At 32.5% G+C, this 18597-nt stretch overlaps 2 protein-coding genes across 2 annotated transcripts in view; one reads left to right on the top strand and one right to left on the bottom strand.

The window, feature by feature from the left end:
- Positions 1 to 9952, top strand: part of LOC145333207 (uncharacterized) — a 115675-nt gene extending 105723 nt beyond the window's left edge. The window contains exons 30-32 of the mRNA XM_080178353.1: positions 733 to 812; positions 9164 to 9217; positions 9654 to 9952. Coding sequence (XP_080034479.1) covers positions 733 to 812; positions 9164 to 9189 — 106 coding nt within the window. The 3' untranslated portion in view covers positions 9190 to 9217; positions 9654 to 9952. The remainder of the gene's footprint in view (positions 1 to 732; positions 813 to 9163; positions 9218 to 9653) is intronic.
- Positions 9953 to 15204: 5252 nt separating this feature from the next.
- Positions 15205 to 16695, bottom strand: LOC145333206 (uncharacterized). Its single transcript, XM_080178352.1, has one exon. It carries the CDS (start codon positions 16693 to 16695, stop codon positions 15205 to 15207), a length of 1491 nt encoding a protein of 496 aa, XP_080034478.1.
- Positions 16696 to 18597: the final 1902 nt, after the last annotated feature.

Here is an 18597-nt window from a genome sequence, read left to right as displayed (position 1 = left end):
TAACCAGTCAATTATAAGTATTCGCAGGCCATCTTTGTTTTAGGGGTAAGTAATTTTATCGGCCGCTTCAAGGTAGTCTACTAAAATTTATGCTTATATGTGAGAATTGCCATAGTATAACATCAACAAGGATGACAACTTTCATTAAAACCAGAAAAAAGGGAATGTGATTCTGACAAACAATTCTAAAGGAAAATTTCCCTACAACCCTCTTCCCCTTTTCCTCCATTTCTAACCCACCCCTCTTCAGTTACATGAAAAACAAGATATACCCTCCACCATACTTTCAAAGGTTTCGTAATTTTTTGTAGAATTTTTAGAATAGCTAGGCCTGATTAAAACTAAGATCAACTTGTTGTTGGAATATAAAACAATAAATACTGTATTACATTCATATATAATAATCAAATGTCTGTCTGTTGTGTTATACTTTGAATTAAATACACTTTTTTATATGCTATATAAGTATACATAAATATAAAATATCAACTTTTTATATAAAGTCGTTTACTAGATTTTTAAAACAAATAATATACTTTTCTCGTATTCATTCGAAACCGATTCATATCCGGTGGATTAGAACCGGTTCTCACCCAAACGAAAAAATTATGTCTAGTATCGTATTATATCCAGTTTTCTACGAATATAAAAATGTACAAGAATTGTACATTTTACATCCGCGGAAAGCTGTTTATAATACGATGCGAGAAATAACTAATATTTTTATTTCAGGGCAACTGATGGAAGAATTATATCAGTGAGTGACCACGAGCCTTTGGTAGCTGAGTTCATCATTCATGACACAAGGAATAATATTGCATATTTTATTTTTTGAAAAATATCAGATCTATAGTATAAATTTACATACAGACAACTATCTCCCTTCGAAGATGACTAAAGTCCCTCCACAGATTATGACGGCATACGATAAAATAACCAATGAGAAGCCAGCCTAAATTTTACCATTGTTCAATTACAGTATATACTGGCCTCTTACTGGCTATTCTATCGTACGACGTCATAATCTGTGGAGGGACTTTAATCATCTTCCCTCCCTTCCTTTTCCAAAGACCTCTTTCGTCTGCTTCTAAATTATTCTCTGCTACTTGGCTGTGTTAATTTAAGCGACACCATTGGTTGATTTTCAATGACCCAATAGAAAGGTTGCACAAGGCAATAGCGATGCGGATATACAGTTATTTAACCCTTTCTCCCTCTAGTGTTTTACTATAATGAAAAAATTACAAAAGGAGCATTTTGTACTACATTGAAAGAATAAATGTATAAGTACAGATGTATAATCTAGACAACTATTTTGCTAAAATAGTAGAGAACCTTTTCGTCTGCTGGCAAGTTGCTTTCTGTTCGTTTATAGGGACTTAGTTGTGTTTATATTTCCGATGCTATTCGCTGATTTCGAAGACCCTGTCGGCAGATATACTTATAGCCTATGGTCCCTCTATTATTTTACGTTAATATTGAGAGTATTTAAAAAGGCAATCATCAGCAAAAGGATGTATGTATGTATATCCATTAAGATCGCACAAACAGCAAAACTGTTTTGATTTTGATTTTTCATTACAGAAGCTCTAAATTTGTTCAAATATGTTTAATTATTAACACAAATTTTCATGATATAAATTGGCTTGCGGATATGTTAAAGGCAAAGCAGTTGTATATGTATCTATATAAATATATGTATTCTTTTATAAAGCATTTTCTTTTGGCATTTTTTGTAAAAATGCGCAAAGAAACAATTATATATAATGGTTCAATGGCCGCTAAACTGTTATGTTTTTATATCAAGGGCGTACATTGAATTTTCGCCAGGGGTGGGGGTGACTTCTTAAGATTATTTTGCCCACTCTTGGTAACTTTAGGATAAGGTTAAGGGGTGCATTATAACCCTCAAACGAAGAACCCCCTCATTTTACCCTCTTTCAAAAATTTAAAAACCTCCTTCAATCCTATGAAATCCTCCTTTTTTACCCCCCCCCCCTAAAATATAAAAAGCTGCGACGTCACTTTTTCCCACCTTCCTAAAAATAAATTATGGATAGGATTGCAACCCTTTCTTTCAGATTCTAGTTGGTTTTATTAATACGATTAAAGTGTTTAATAAAAAAATACCTTTAACACTTCTGTAAAATTTTTCTGAAATTTTCAGGAAGTATTTCCTGAAGAGTTACTCTACAACCCAGAAAATGATCAGGGTGGTTTGCCATCTCCCCCCACACTCGGACTAGCCCCCCATCATGTGCACGCCTATGATTATAATATGTATAATGTTTATTTTGATAAAAAAGATAAATGAGTTTATGTATTGGCGATTATATTGCTTCCTTGGACTCACTGGGCAATGCAGATTTCCAGGGATATCAGGGATAGTTACAACATGGACAATTATATTTTTTTTGTATAGCAGTAATAAGTAGCTTAAAACATTATAAAAGTCAGTCTAGTTGATTATGGTTTTTGTTTTCAGTATTAATAACGTAAAATAAAATAATGATATTATGTGCTATGGATCAAAATCGAAACAACGTATAGTGTCCAATAAAAAATGGTGCTATACAATACAAATAGCCAATGATAGGCCAGTATATATTGTAATTGACCTATCAATGGTCATTTGTATTGCATGACGTCATTTTTTATTGGACACAATACTCTGCTTCATCAAAATATTTCAAATTTTTCTCTTGAAAATTATTGCAAAATTTGGTTTTCAAAACTTTCTGTTGGAATATCCCTTATATTCCCTGTGCTACTTTGTTTGTACCAGGGATAAATGGATAGTTTCATGTTTTATATAAATATTTATATTCTCTGGCTCTTAGACAAATATACAAAAAAATTTATAACTAGCTTAACTATTTGAAGGCCGTGGGGTGGGGGGAATTCAAAAAATATTTTTTCAGCTTTTTCTAATAAAATAGTATAATCAAAATATGAATGGGGGGGGGGGGAGTCAATACTCCCGGATATCCATTGTTTTTTTCCCTATATCCCTGTATGGTATCAAGTATTGTTAATATAATTATGTCACTCACTTCCTGATATCACATCAATATTACTATAATGCTCACATATACATAAACAAATACATGCATTCATAAACATTAATTCAAGTATTATATATTAAGCTATAAAAATTGGAAAGAATTTTAATAAATATAATAGATTTGAAATCTGCATAAAATTTTAAGGAATTTTAATAAAATTTGTTTTTTTGTATAATTCTTTATCTATAAGCGCAAATACAAATTAAGTTAAATAATTTTGACATCTGTGATTGGTGGATTGAAAACTTTCTGCGCCCTGATTGGAGAAGCTTAAGTGACGTACATCATTCAACCAATTAGAGCGCAGGTAGTTTCCAATCCACCTATCCTATTGGTCAAAATTTATTAACTTAGATTGGATTTGCGATTTAAAATAATGAATTATATAAAAAACGAATTTTATAAAAAAATCCTTAAAATTTTATGCAGATTTCAAATCTATTATATTCATTAAAATTCTTTCCAATTTCTATAGCTTATTATATATGTCTTAATGGCTCAGAACCTTGCCGTTATAGAAGTCTTCCCTAAAAGCGCTAAGGTTTAGGGTAGGTTGGGAATGACGTCCAAGCTTTTGGATTAAATTCTATTTTCATTTTTTTTTTTTGGGGGGGGGGGGATGGGGGGGTTTACTTTTGCATATCAATAAAAAGTTGAATCGTTGAAATTTAAAAATTATAAAAATTTATGCAAAAATTTAAGGATCTAGCAATATGATCCTAATTTAACAGTCTAAAACCTTACCAGTACACATTTAATTATTAATTTACCTAATTCAACAGTCTCGCCAATCTTTCATGACAAATTAAAACTCTGATATTTATGAGAATCATTTATTTTTTTATGTTAAATGTGTTTAATGATTTTATATTTTTTGAGGGGTTGCTTTAAGTTTTCTTTTCTTATATATTTTTTATCAAAACATATTTTTTGGGAGTGAGAAATATTGGTGTTTTAATCTTGATTTCCAGATTTATAAAACTTCCTATTATTTTAGTCTATAGGTTTGTATTTTTAAATTTCAAATAATGTATATAACAAATGAAATATCCTAATACATAAAGGAGTAAGGTTTTTTTTTTGTCTGAAGCATAAGATATAGCATATGGAAATAACTGATTGAGTTCTACCTTTTAGGGAAGCTTTATACAAATCTTGGGGTGGTTTTAGGCTATCATTTAATAAATAAGTTAACTTATATTAAAAAAGGAAAGGTAAGCATGATGTTTAGTTGCCTATAAAGTGTATAATTCCTACATGGTATATGGACTAATCAATTACGAGTTCTATGTAGAGTATCGGTTCTATTGACATGGAATTCCTACAAACCAGTAAGATTATATATTTTAGGATTTTATTGTACAGCCCCTAAAGGCCTCTAAGGGAACTTGATGAGGGGAAAGTTGATCAACCACACTAGCATTTTCAATTTTAGTTTTAATCCTTTGGTACAAATAGACATAAAGACAGACAAACATCCAGTTACTTTATTATAAGAATAGTATTTAATATGGTCTAATATGGCATTAAGCCTTCTGTATATATCAATCCCCAAAAATGTATCTTACAGTGAAGTAGTTTATGTGATCTTAAAGGACACAACTCCACTTAGATACTACGAAAAACTACTTTATGACATTTAAACTAAACTTAGTTAGTATAACTAGATTTATTAACCGTTAGCTACCATTTAAAGATATTTGTTGCCTTCCCCCTTACTTTCAACATTGATATTTATAGAGTTTATTTTTGTTTAATTTCATTTGTAATTCCCTATACCCCTTTCAAAAAAGCTTTATATGAATAAAAAAATATTCTGATTCTTTAATACAAGATGGTTAAATAATTCATGTTTCCCTTTATATCACATACAAATAATAATAAAAACATTAAATGTTTTACCAAAGTCAAACTGCTAAAAACTAATTGTTATTCTTAAATTAAACACTTAAACTTAAAGATATTGGGATTAAATGATTATAATCCACTTAATCTTGGTTGTAAAGGTAGAAATTGGGAGAAAAATGGATTAAACTAATCGCCATTGTCTTTTCCCTTCATGTAAAAAAAAACTTTCGAAGATTTCTTGCTAATTTTAGAAGATTTTTTTGTTTTTTATGTTGTTGCACCTCTTGACAAAACTGTATGGTATACATTGACGGATAACCTATACAACATTCATTATATAACATATTGCAAAGACTCTTTAGCTCATCTCCTGTAGCATGGCTACTCTACACGTTATAATGTTAGTCTTATAGTTCATATTACATATTGTTACGTACTTAGAATTACTCCAAGCTATGGTAAAATGAAACCTTCCGATGATGAAAATAAGGCTGTTTGACTTCATTAAATGAACCTAATCCTTACAGGAATCTTCATCTTAGGTGAAAAAAAACAGTCTAACTATTTAGCATTTAAGAATTACTAATAAGAGCTGTTGATTAAGAATACATTACGAATGTAGAAATGCTACAATTTTCCCTACTTATGAATATGATATTGTAACCCTCGGCATTAGTGCAATTAAAAATGTATCGTTTTTTTCGAGTTGGAGTCTTAACAACACTGCATCATACAAGAGACTTTAAAAACGGTAACTATTGCTGATATGACAGCCGCGTTACATTAAGAGTAAGAATAAGGGGGAATGCCTTGGCCCATTAATCATTACTATGCACAGTTAGGTCTTTCAGACAAAGATGCTATCAACTTTACACCGCAATTATAAGTAGTGGGGCATGTTTCAAGGTGCGTAAATCTCGAAGCGACACCAAGCTCCATAAGCATCACGATATTTGGTTTATTTGTATTGTCAATGATTTATATTATTTATTGTATTTGCTATGATTTTCCAAAGTCAAATATTGCATTGTGTTTCCTATGCCTTTCCTATCGTTAGATTTTAACACTGAAAAGATTTTTAATTTATTTCAAATTTTATTTTTAAAAATTATTCTGATAAGAATTAATTTGGCAGTTTTCCGCAAAGTCCCCATCGATCAAAGATGTCACCCCCTTTGTTATTTTGATATAAAGGGTGTGCAAAAAAAAATGCGGACTTTTTTAAAATTAAAATTGCGCGGCTTGTGTTAATAGTAGAAAAATGTTATGCATATTGTTAGAACCGCTAAGAAGTCTATTTTTAGGAAATATAAAAATGATTCCTGTGCTACTCACAGTTTAGGAGCTACGTGGTAAAATGTCCCAACTGACTTAAAACTTGACTTGCGAGTAAATTTTAGGACATTTTACCATCAGGCTCCTAGATTATTTGTAGGACAGGAACCGCTCTTATATTTCCAAAAAATACAGTTCATAGCGGTTCTAATGGTATGCGTAACATTTTTTTTCTACTATTAACACAAGCTGCGCGATTTGAAATTAAAAAATGTAGGCATCCCTTTTTTGCAAAATATCTTCTCTAATTTTTAGTTATATTTTAAAATTTACTCGCAAGTCAAGTTTTACATCAGTTGGGACATTTTAACACGTAGCTCCGTAACTATACGTAGCAGAGGAATCTTTCTTATATTTCCAAAAAATAGAGTTTATAGCGGTTCTAACGATATGCATAACATTTTTCTACTATTAACACAAGCCGCGCAATTTCAATTTTAAAAAAGTCCGCATTTTTTTGCACACCCTTTACATTAGAAATTAGTTTTTCGTTTGTCTGCGTATAAGTTTAGGTTAAAATGGGTACAAGGTAATCCCGGATGATTAAGGCGTAGCTGGACAAAGTGTTTCAAAAATCAGCCATGTAACGTCATAAAAATGATGGAGATTAGAGGAAAAGAGATTGATAATCCGCATTTTTATGACGTCACAAGGCTGACACTTTGTCCAGCTACAAATGCACCAGTTATTTTTAAAATTATAAGTAAGTTCATAAGTAGCGGAATAATAATACTGAATGATTTTTGTAATTTTGTCTATGATTACATATAGATTTAAATATTTTTGTAGTAGCGGGACAAAGTGTCTAAAAAAATCGACCATTTGACGTCATAAAAATCAGGGAGATGAGATGAGAAATGGGAAAGACAACCACTAAAAAAGAGATGGATAATCCTCATTTGTATGATGTCACATGGCTGATTTTTAAGACACTTTGTCCCGCTACCTATGTACCAAAAAGACAAATTCTTGTTTAGGATAAAAGTTTTTTTTACAGTATTACTATAGGCATATGATCGTTTAGTCTGCATTTTAAAAACAAGATTTATTGCTTTGTATCTCTCTCTGTGTTAACCCTTTTAAGTTTCTTAATATCCCATTTATTTCATGTTGGTACCGTCCTATCATATTTAAACTTTGCATAAAGGTTACTGTAGCAATAAAAACATAGCTACCCTAAACTCATCATTAGACAGATTGATTTTTAACTTTATACCAACGATGTTTTTTATTCTTTTAACAAGATTGCTAGATCCTATGCTATAAAATTAGTAAGATTTTTTTTGTCTGAAATCTCTCGCCCTCCCCTAGGGGCAAAGCAACTAGTAATATTCAAAATGTTTCTTTGGTGTTTTAGTATTTTAAGTATTTAAGGTTCCGGGACAAACGCAGGAGTCCCAAACGCAGGATTGGACAAACGCAGGAATGTTAAAATATTAATTTAATTTAGTATTCTATACAGATTAGGTTAGGTTAAGATATGAATGTAAAAACAAGCCCCCTCGCAGGGGTTAGACACTAAAAAAACCTAACAGTCTAAAATATGATAGGTTAGGTTAAGTGTCCACTCCTTCGCTTGTCCTAGAACCGTATCAAAATCATCCTTTTTTTATTTACTTTTTTATGAGGTAAGAGGGTCTTTATTTTTCACATGAAATATTGCCTGAAATTTGACAAATATATTTACATATACATATTTATATATACAAGTATTTTCTAAACATGGCTTAACTTAGGCCATATAAAAACAATAGAGGTATAACTATAGAATATTTTTTTATTTGCTTTTAGAAGCGCAGATTCTCTAAAAATAAGTATTTGTATGTACTAGATTAAGAAAAAAATAAGTTTATAAAAATAAAATGTAGCTGTATTATGAATGTCATATTGAATGGCAATTCCTTTCAAATACTTTGAGATTAGAATTGGTTATTTGTACTGTCTTTAACTATGTCATGTTCGTCGGTTTATTGACAATACATGTCATAACTTACTTTTACTTTTATTATTAATAATAATATATAATTGTTTATACAATTTTTCATATATTCAGTGTGTTTTTTTTTTATGAGAACTTTTTTGAATGCAATTTTACCCCACTTATAGTTATCAGAATTTAATGGTTAATGGCTTATTTTCTTCGTTTTTTAATGAAATTAATAGAACATTAAAAAAATATTACAACTTTTTGTTTAAAAAGTACAGTAAAATGTAAAATTAAAACCTTAGGTGTCAACATCTAAAAATGGTTTTAGCACATTTTTCTTATGTTGAAATCTTCTACCTTTTTCAAGAATGGCTGCGAAATGCTTCAAAGTTGAGATCCAGAGCTAAAAATTGATACAGATACTATTGGGGACATGTACTAGAAAATATCAAAGTTTGCAGGTCATATCTCAACCAGAGAGGGAGTACTGGCCCCCCAAAGTCGACAACTGAAAATCCAATTTTTTTCTTGCAAAGGGTAGACGATTTGAGCATAAGAAAAATGCGCTAAAACCATTTTGATGTTGTCACCTAAGTTTTGAATTTTAAATTTTACTGTACTTTTTAATTAAAAACTGAAATATTTTTTTAATGTTCTATTAATTGCATTAAAAAACGAAAAAAATAAGCCATTAATCATTAAATTCTGATAACTATAAGTCGAATAAAATTTCTTTCAAAAAAGTTCTCATAAAAAAAAACACACTGTAGTTTAATATTGATTGTATTTTGTGAGTTAAAATTGCATTAAGAGAGATGACATTTCACTTATAATAAAGATTTAGTTGAGTGTCCAAACTATTCAATCACTAATTGTAATCATTTTTGTGTGCCATCATTTATCATTAATACTCTATGCATGTTAAGTCTATTGGAATAATAAAATAAATATTTCAGCATTTGCAATATTTGTATTTTGTGTAGGAATATCACACAACCCAGGACCTTTGCATAAACAAACGCCACCCCCAGCCAGCTACAAGGTAGGTATGTCCTTGTTTTTTTAAAGTAGCGAAGCTACTTAGCTTTGTTTAAAGTGTTGTCGGTTTGTCTTTATTATTCGTAATATAATTATTTTCATTTATTGTTGAAAACATCAGGAATAATTGATCGCATCGTATTATAGACAGCTTTCTGCGGATATTAAAATGAAAATTGATGCGATTAAACCAGTTTTGTTAACACCGAGGGCTCCGGGCTGGTATTATTTTTTAAATTTTTATCGTAATATTCGTGAAAATTTGAAAGTAGATAATTTTTGATTATGGCTGAGAACCGTATTCGATTGCAAATGATATTTTGAATATCTTTATTTTTTATTCGCAATTTTATTGTTTTGTAAGTTTAAAATAATTCGGGTTTGAATGTCCGTACACGAAAGGCACACGTTTTTACGAAAACTAAACTTGTTATTTTTAGGGTTCATGACATCTGTACAATGGAAAAGAAACTAAAATATCACATTAGGATTGGAAATAAAAACAGTGTAAACAAAAAATTATTTATAAAAAAAGTTAATACAGACTTATAATAAAAACATGTTTTGGAAAACACAACGTTAAATATAAAGTATATACATTTAGAAACTATAAATTATTTTATAAAATTCAATCATTTTATCTGAAATAAAATTAAAACCTATATTACAAATCAAATATTTTATTTTTAAAATGTTTACAAAAAATAATTGTTCAAGCTATTTCTTGGATATTTTGTAAAAAATATTTTTTTTTATTCAAAAATAATTTTAAAGCAATAAAGTTAAAAATTATTGATTTGTTAATTGAATGGTAATAATGTATGTAAATTAAGATGTGAAATAAACGTGTTCTGTAAAAAAGGGTAAAGCAGCCGCTAATAAGCCACCAAAAATTCATCAAATAGCCGCTTACAAAGAGCGAAAAAGCCGTTTACAAGCCGCTATGAACTTGAATTTTAAATATTTAAAAAAAGCTTGAATCCTCACGTTTCACTAAACAAATATGTTAATAAATTTTTTTTAAGTCGTCAAACGGCAGATAATTGGATGCTTATTGACTGCTGGCTGCCGAGCCCTGTAAAACCCTTTATTTTATCTCTTGGGCATTTATAATTTTTTAAAACAAACTTATTTCTAAACATAACCTTACTAAAAGCCATGAATATGACATACACATAAGTTATTTTATTATGAATATATTTTAAATTTTATTATTTATATTTTTTTGAAAAAGAAAAAAAAAGTATAAGTAATAATTATTGTTTTATCATTGTTGGAATTGTGATGTTTTTTTTATTTTTAAAGAGATTTTATATATTTTTGTTGTTAAAAAATCAGTATTATATTCTTGTAAATTTATGCGATTTCGATTTATGAGTTTAACTAACGTTTAATTATAGGAAAGGTTAATTTTCAATGAAATTATTTTGTTAAAAATACGGCCCTAGGACAAATGCAGGAGTCCCAAACATCGGAATGGACAAACGTCGGAGTGGACACTTAACCTAACCTATTTTAGACCATCTTATTGGTTTTTGTTTAAATGTCTAACCCCTGCGGGGGACCTATTTGTACATTCATATCTTAACCTAACCTAACCTATATAGAAATACTTATCAAATTAATATTTAACACTCCTGCGTTTGTCCACTCCAACGTTTGGGACTTCTGAGTTTGTCCTGGAACCAAAAATACATGTACTTAAATTGTTTTTTACTTGTCAGCGTATCTGACCCACCGATTATTATTTTTGTTAGGACTTACCTAGTTTTTAAAAGCATATAGCTAAATTTTTAAACAACACATATTAGCAAAGCAATGAGCTTAATAAATAGCGAATCTAATTTAAGTAAGCTTGAGACACTTTTTTTTGTAATTTTAAACATGGGAAATATTTTACTTGCTCATACAATAAGATTTGAAGTGTACAAAAATACTTTATTTGCTCATAGAAATAGAGTTTAAGTAGTAGTTTTAGGAGCGAGGCTACTCTATAATTTACTTTGTCTGTCCGTCCGTTAGTCGGCCAATCATTCGGCCCGTATCGCATTTGTGGAAATCTGATTTTCTTGGCTGCAATTGAGAATAGACAGCAGAAATTTTGACGAAGCCCATTTTGTTCCGAATTTGTATCACTTTTGAAAAGTGCGACTCCAGTTACGTCATATTTTTCTTTCCCGAAAAAGGGAAGGGGGAAAGAAAAAAAGGGAAGGGGGAAGAAAAAAGAGATGAGAGAAAAGGGGGTTTTCCCCATCTCTTTTGAAGAGATTTTCTTCCCCCCTTCCCTTTTTCGGGAAAGAAAAATAAGACGTAACTGGAGTCGCACTTTTTAAAAGTGATACAAATTCGGAACAAAATGGGCTTCGTCAGAAATTTTCTGTGAAGATTTCTATGACAAATGCCCATCGAGTCTTTACATTGTTGTGTTCATCTGTCTGTCGGTTATGCTTCAAAACATAAACCTTATCTTTTACTTGTTTTCTTTGAGTTTTGCATATTATCTCTCTTTCTTTTCTTTGTTATGACAGCTGATCATTTTTTCTATGTGTAACACTTTGTCCGTTTGTCCATTCCATGCTTTTATTTGTGCTTCGCTACTTCTGAATATTGTCATCCTTGTTATTGTATTGTAATGTAGATTTAGGTATCTTAGTTTTATCTAATAATAATATACATGAATCTACAAAAATATTTATAGTAACCCAGTTCAAATTATGTAATTTTAATTTCATTACTTCATAATGTTTTTTTTTGTTATTATTATTCCATAAAATTATATATATCATAATGTTTTAATAAAATGATTTATCTACAAATATTGTATTAGTTTCTTATCAAATGTAGCTTTAAAAACTTGTAGCCATTCTAGAGATACTTTTAGACACTGGGAACTTTAAGTCAGGGATCTAAAGGGATAAGACAATGGACAATAAATCCATGTACATCCCCAAAGTTTATGCATACAATTATCCCTTCTGTAGATTACAATTACTGAATAAACGGTTAAGACACTCAACTCAATGAACCAACCAATCCAAATTTAATAAAAATCCCCAAAGTTGTTGAGCCAACAAATAAGAAAACATTAATATAAAACTTTTAGGACTTTAAGTGGTTTTTTCCGTATTTTCTATGTTGAAATATCATTTTTAGTTAATACTGGATATACATATGCCAAACATATACAGTGTGATTAAAAAATGTATTTTCAAGAGTTAAATGATAGAGGGGGCAGGGGTTACATAACAGTATGTTCACAGGCTGGGAACCCTATGTCGACTTTCAATTGGAGTTAAGTTGTTAAGCAATTTTTGACGGCAATTACAGCGTTTTGTGAACGACCCTCAAAATCTGTAGTCACAATTTACATAAGAAGTTTTTTTTTTAAATATGCAGCCAAGCCCTTTTTCCTGTAATTTAAAGCCACATCAAGACTATCTAAATTGGGCGGATGATTAATAGTAACTGCGTTAATATAGGACAAAAATAAACCTTAATTCTTTTCATATGAAACAGTTAGTATTGGAAGGGAAGGGGAGTCGAGACGTCCAAGCTTTTTATTTTGATTGGGGCAAAATGAGTAGTTTCAAAGTTTGAGTTGGTTAAACACTTCTTTACCCCCAACCCTTGGATCTCTATGAGTATGGGAATACTTTTTTGTAGGTCATACTGTAAATATTTCTACTCCTCCATACATAAATGTATGTTTCATTCAGGTCAGAATTGGTTTTCTTACTCTGAGTGTAAGATTTTTAAAGAAACGGGATTAAGAAAAGAGTTTCAATTTAAACGTCTGTTCCTAACTCTTTAATTAAGGTAAAAAAAACATTTTTTTCTATTTTACACCATATGCTGTTCAGGAAACTTAATTTTCTCTTTTTAATAGCAAAGCTATTCTATACTTTACTTTTTCGTCCGTCAGTCCGTAAGGGCGGACAGACAAAGTGATCCTAATGGCTCTTTTAAAAATTATGGTCTGTGCTTATAATAATAATATGGTGATGTTATTTACGGGTGTGCCATCAATTTTGCAAAAATATAGAACCCAAAATTTTTTTTCAAAATGCCAAAAGCCACAATATAAAAAAATGTGAAGGGGGAATAAATGACACAAATGGTGAATGTTGGGAAATACACTTTTTGCGCTCTGGTAATCAGCGATTTAAAGGGATCAGACAATTGCCGATAAAATGATGTACACACCTAAAGATGATAAACAAAACCAACCCTTTTGTGGAGAAACATTAGTGATTAAACACTCAACTTAATAAATCAACCAATAGAAATTCACTTAGGTCTCCCAAATTGTCAAGTCAACGGACAAGAAATGTTATAATAAAACTTTGTTGGCTGCTAGTGTAATGAACAGCAGCCATTGTCCCCTCTCTCTCTATGTGTTGTAATGCTTTTAAACAGTAACAAGTCTTTTTCATTCCACAGGGGGAGCATAGGCCGCTGACAATTTGTCAATGTTTCTATAACAATGTGGTTTTTTTTATGGATATAGGATAAAATCGTCAGCCCTAAGCCCTATCATTGCGGTGTAAGCCGTCCATATGCCCATCAGACAACCAACCCTTTGATTGCACGACCTTTGTCTGAGAAGTCCTAACTGTGTATGTTAGTGAGTTGCGCCTGTTTTGGGCCAAGGCATTCCCCCTACTCTAACTATTTATGTCGCGCTCCTGACAAAGCAGCAGTATGAACCATTTTTAAGGTCTTTAGTTATGACGCGGTTTATGACCGAGATTCGAACCTATCACCTTCCCGACGACGAGCAGATGCGCTACGTGTTGAGCCGCGGTCGCGGGTTATGCTTCTACCAAGGAATATATTGCTGTATCGACTAAACACCTATTTGTGAAGCAGTGAAGGATAAAAGTCAATGATGTATTATGATCAAGGGTCTTTTTCAGGGCTCGGCAGTCGAGCCTCAGCCAAGACTAAACCTCAAATTTAAACTCGTTTGGATGCTTCGAAACTGCTTTTTGAAAAGAGAGATTGGCATATTTGGGTTAGGCTTTAACTTACAGCAAAATTGTAACCCTGAGATTTACAGGCGGCTGACGCGCAGCTGCCGAGCCCTTGTATTTTTTCTACTTTGTATGGTATATATATTGGACAAATAAACCACATACTTATAAAATAAATCTTATTTATAATATGTAAAAATTTTTAATTTATGGTTAAAATCAAAATGCTATAAAAAGAATAATTTCTAAAAAGAGAATCTCAAAGCTTAAGATTAAATATAAAAATGACAAAAAAGATGAAGATTTCCTTTGGCCCCTAGGGGTTAACAAAACTAGTTCTAATTTCACAATCTTTCATTTTTATATCCGGGGAAAGCTATACAAGATTTTTCAGTATGTCCCAATTATATTAATCGGTTTCGAAGCTATACTGAAAAAAATTTAAATATCACAAACTTTTTTATTATCAGGTATCAGGTATCAGAATATAGCAGGCCTCAGGAACTTGGACGACTTCGCCATCTTGTCCAAGGCAGGGACCAAACTTATGCTACGCACTTGACCACAGACCTATCTGCTTTGTTACCACTGTTCTTGGCTAGCAAACCTAAATAGTATATGTTAGCCTTCTCTTGTTGTGACATGGTGTCCCATGTCCGCCTATGATATATGTTTCTCTAAACTTGTGGTTTTAAACTCTAAATTTTCCTGTTCTGTTCATAAATTTTAATATGTGCTTAAGGCTCAAGGTATGGAAGTCTTTGGTCCGTATGGTGTTGTTACCAAATAGCTCCAGCCTGAGCTTGTTGTATCTGGGGCAGTAGCCGATGAGATGTTCGATGGTTTCCTCATGGAATCCACACTGTTGACAGCCTGGGTTGTCTGTCAGGTTCATTCTAAATAAGTGTTTATTAGTGTTAGCGTGGCCAGTCAGGATCTGGCATGCATACATGACATAGGTCCTGTTATTATTCTGGATGAGTTTCCAGACATTGTTTCTGGCTTCTTTCAGGAACATTCATGTTTGTCTGCAGAATCTTGGGTCAGCAGGACTCATCCACTTCTGTTGATGAGCCCTGTCGGCCCAGTCTTTGATTATACCATTGATGTATGATGTAGGAATGGGTGCATGTGGTTCTGGATAGATTACCTGTTTGTTGTTCATTGCAAAGCCAAGCTTGGCGAGGCGGTCCGCAATTTCATTACCTTTGTGACTTACATGTGTTGGGATCCAGATAAGTTCCACCATATTTTTCTTACCTAATCTGTTTAGTGCCTGTTTGGCTCTCGCCACGCAGGTGCTGTCCACTATATACTTACTTGCAGCTTTGATAGCTGCCTGGCTATCAATATGTACTTTAATATTTTTACCTGTGGGGTTGATTTCTAGTAGATGTTGTGCCGCAGCTTCCATTGCCAGGATTTCCGCTTGGAACACTGTGGCAATCTTACCTAGGTGCCTGTATCCCTGTTGTTTGATATTGATACCTTTAGTTGTGTAGCCAAAGCCACTACCTGATTTGGTTTTTGACCCGTCTGTGTAGACATGGATGGTGCTGTCATTTGATGGAGTGAGCTTAAACTGATATTTGTTCAGCTCATCTTTTGTTTTTATGATACTAATAAAATTAAACTCACCCCTTTGCTTGTTGATGAGCTTGTCTGATGGCAGTGATAGTTCTGGGAGTTCTTTTGCCAATTTTAGAACTCTGTTGGTGTGGTTTTCAGGTTTTGTGACCTCTCCATCCTGGTGTGACCAGTTACCATTCCTCGTCAACCTTAGGTAACTTTTCAGTGATAGAGCCTTAATATGAATTTCTATAGGATGTAGATCTAAAATAATTTTTATGGCCTGTGTGGCTGTGGTTTTCATTGCGTTAAGAGAGGCAAGGCACCCCCTGCGCAGGACCTTTTCTAGTTTTTTAATGTGTGTGGTTTTGTAGGCACTGTTTAGCCAAACTAGACATCCATATGTAAGGATGGGTCTGACTAGACTAGTGTACATCCACCTACACACTTTGGGTCTTAGCCCCCAATTTTTCCCAAGCATTTTACGACACTGGTTCATGACAATGTTGGCTCTCCTGGTGATGTTATCAACATGTTTGGTCCAGGTGAGTTTGGAGTCTAGAGTGACCCCCAGGTACTTAAAGGTTTTAACAACTTCGACTAACTCACCATTTACCTTGACTATGTGGTTTCTGATGTTGTGTTTGCGGGTGAAAACCATGATTTTGGTTTTTGAGGCACTGAAGCTGAGGCCGCAGTCTTTGGCCCAGGTTTCCATTACCTTTGCATCCTGGTTTAGACGATCCTCTATGATTGATATATCTATACCTGTGACTAAGTCCACTAAGTCATCAGCAAAGGCATTTATCATGCTGGGGTGTACATCTGGGAACCTATCTAAAAGATCATCTGGTTCTAAATTCCAGAAGATGATGGACATAATGCCACCTTGTGGTGTCCCCCTGGTGGGGATCTTTGTGACACACTCACCGTTTAGCATGGCTTCGGCTATTCTGTTGGTGAGCAGGTGTTCTGAACTTTTTTATTAAAGTGAAACACTAGAGAGGGAATGGGTTAAATAACTGTATTTCTCTATCCCAATATTCTTGTGCCGACTCTCAATCGGGTCAATGAAAATCAACCAATGGTGTGGGAATATTAACACAGCTAAGTAGCAGAAAATAATTTGCCAACAGACGATAAAGGTCATCGAAAAGGGGGAGGTAGTTATTTGTAAATACAACTATATTATATATCTGTATTTATTACACTGATCTTTTATTGAGCTTATAGTTCCTAAAAATATCTTATTATATTAATTTAATTTTATTCCAAATAGTTTGTTTACGTAAATTTAATGATTCTTTTTCCTCAAAAGGAGAGGAGAAAGATTGTATTTTGTTAATTCCATAATCATTTATTTCATCAAATTAATTTTAAAATGTTACATTAAAGCATAAAGAAAGTCTGTTGTGATTTATCAAAGACTGTATTTATAGAACCCGGCTATTGTAAAAGTTGCAAGCGCGTGCACAGTATTTTGAGGGGGGATTGGGATCTAAAGGGATACGACAATTTAATGTATATCCCAATGATGATACACAAAATTACACCTTCTATAGATTAAAACTAGCGGCTACGCCCCTAGAAGCCTCTAGGGGCACTTGAGGAGGAGAGAGTCGAATTTAATAATTTAATTTCTTATTTTTTATATATTTTTTTTTTTTTTTGGGGGGGGGGGGGTTGCTCCCCTTCATTTTTAATTTTAGTTAAAAAAATAAAAATAAAAAATTTGGGGGGTGGGTTGGGGGTGTCCCACCCCTCAAGAAAATAGTTATAAACCTTCCCAGGACCTATAAGAAGCTACCCTGTTAAGGAGAACCCGATCGGTTCAGCGGTTAGTGAGATCCTTCGGTACAAACACACAAACACACAGACATCCTGTTACTTTAGTATAAGGATTAGCAGTTGAAACATTTGGACACTCAACTTATTGAACTAACCAATCAAAATTTAATAAAAGTCCATATAGTTGTTCAGCCAACGAAAAAGAAAACGTTATTATAAAACTTTAAGGACTACTGTAATAAACAGCTAATGTATCCTCCCTCCCTGGCTAATGTTAGTTAGAGGGGTGGTGTTGTCCCCCCCCCCCATCTTCACGCTCCTGAAAAGTTGAATGAAACTGAAATATTGAATCTCACCTTTAATCAAGACTTTCCTTTGTAAACTGATAGAATCATAACATATTTATACACAAACGTTTCTACAACATTGAAATACATTCCAAAATCTAAACTGAAAGGATTAAAACATCAATGTAGTGAAGCATGGACGGACAAACGGCCAAAATGATTATTTAGAGTAAATGACCAGTGGTCATATTCAAATGAATAAGAGAAAATATTAGAAATATAGAAAACATTTGACAAGAAAGCCTAAAGTGTCATGCGTGACGTCAAAAAAATATGTCTTAAAAGGAAGAATGAGAGGAGAAGTGGAAAAGGAAACCCCCTCAAAAAAGATGGATTTTTATGACGTCACACATGACACTTTAGGCTTTCTCCATTTGATATACAATGTATGTCTTTTGTAGAATGACCGACAGACCAGATAATTAATCAGAGACAGCATAAAGTTGCACCAAAAAAACGACGTCATACTATAAAGTTGACCAATGAGAGGCCAGTATATACGGTAATTGACCAATGGTAAAATTTGTACTGGCCACTCAGTGCAGTGGTTATTTTATCATATGATGTCATTTTTTTGGGTGCCACTTTATGCTGTCTCATTAAATCACTAATCTCGGTCTATCACAAATAGCAGCGAGAAACCCCAGTTTCCCAATGGTGTTACCTTCTTATAGGCTGGCGTACTGAAAAATTAGATTCGTTATCAA

This window comes from Acartia tonsa, chromosome 12, assembly GCF_053477335.1.
Source record: "Acartia tonsa isolate MP-2025a chromosome 12, ASM5347733v1, whole genome shotgun sequence".
In the NCBI taxonomy this organism is placed as follows: Eukaryota; Metazoa; Arthropoda; class Copepoda; order Calanoida; family Acartiidae; genus Acartia; species Acartia tonsa.
Note: the sequence above shows the minus strand (reverse complement) of the source record. Positions and strands in the feature narration are given on the sequence as shown.

Coding starts and splice junctions, on each gene's coding strand:
- LOC145333206 (XM_080178352.1), bottom strand. CDS start 16,695: ATGCTAAACGGTGAGTGTGTCACAAAGATCCCCACCAGGGGGACACCA.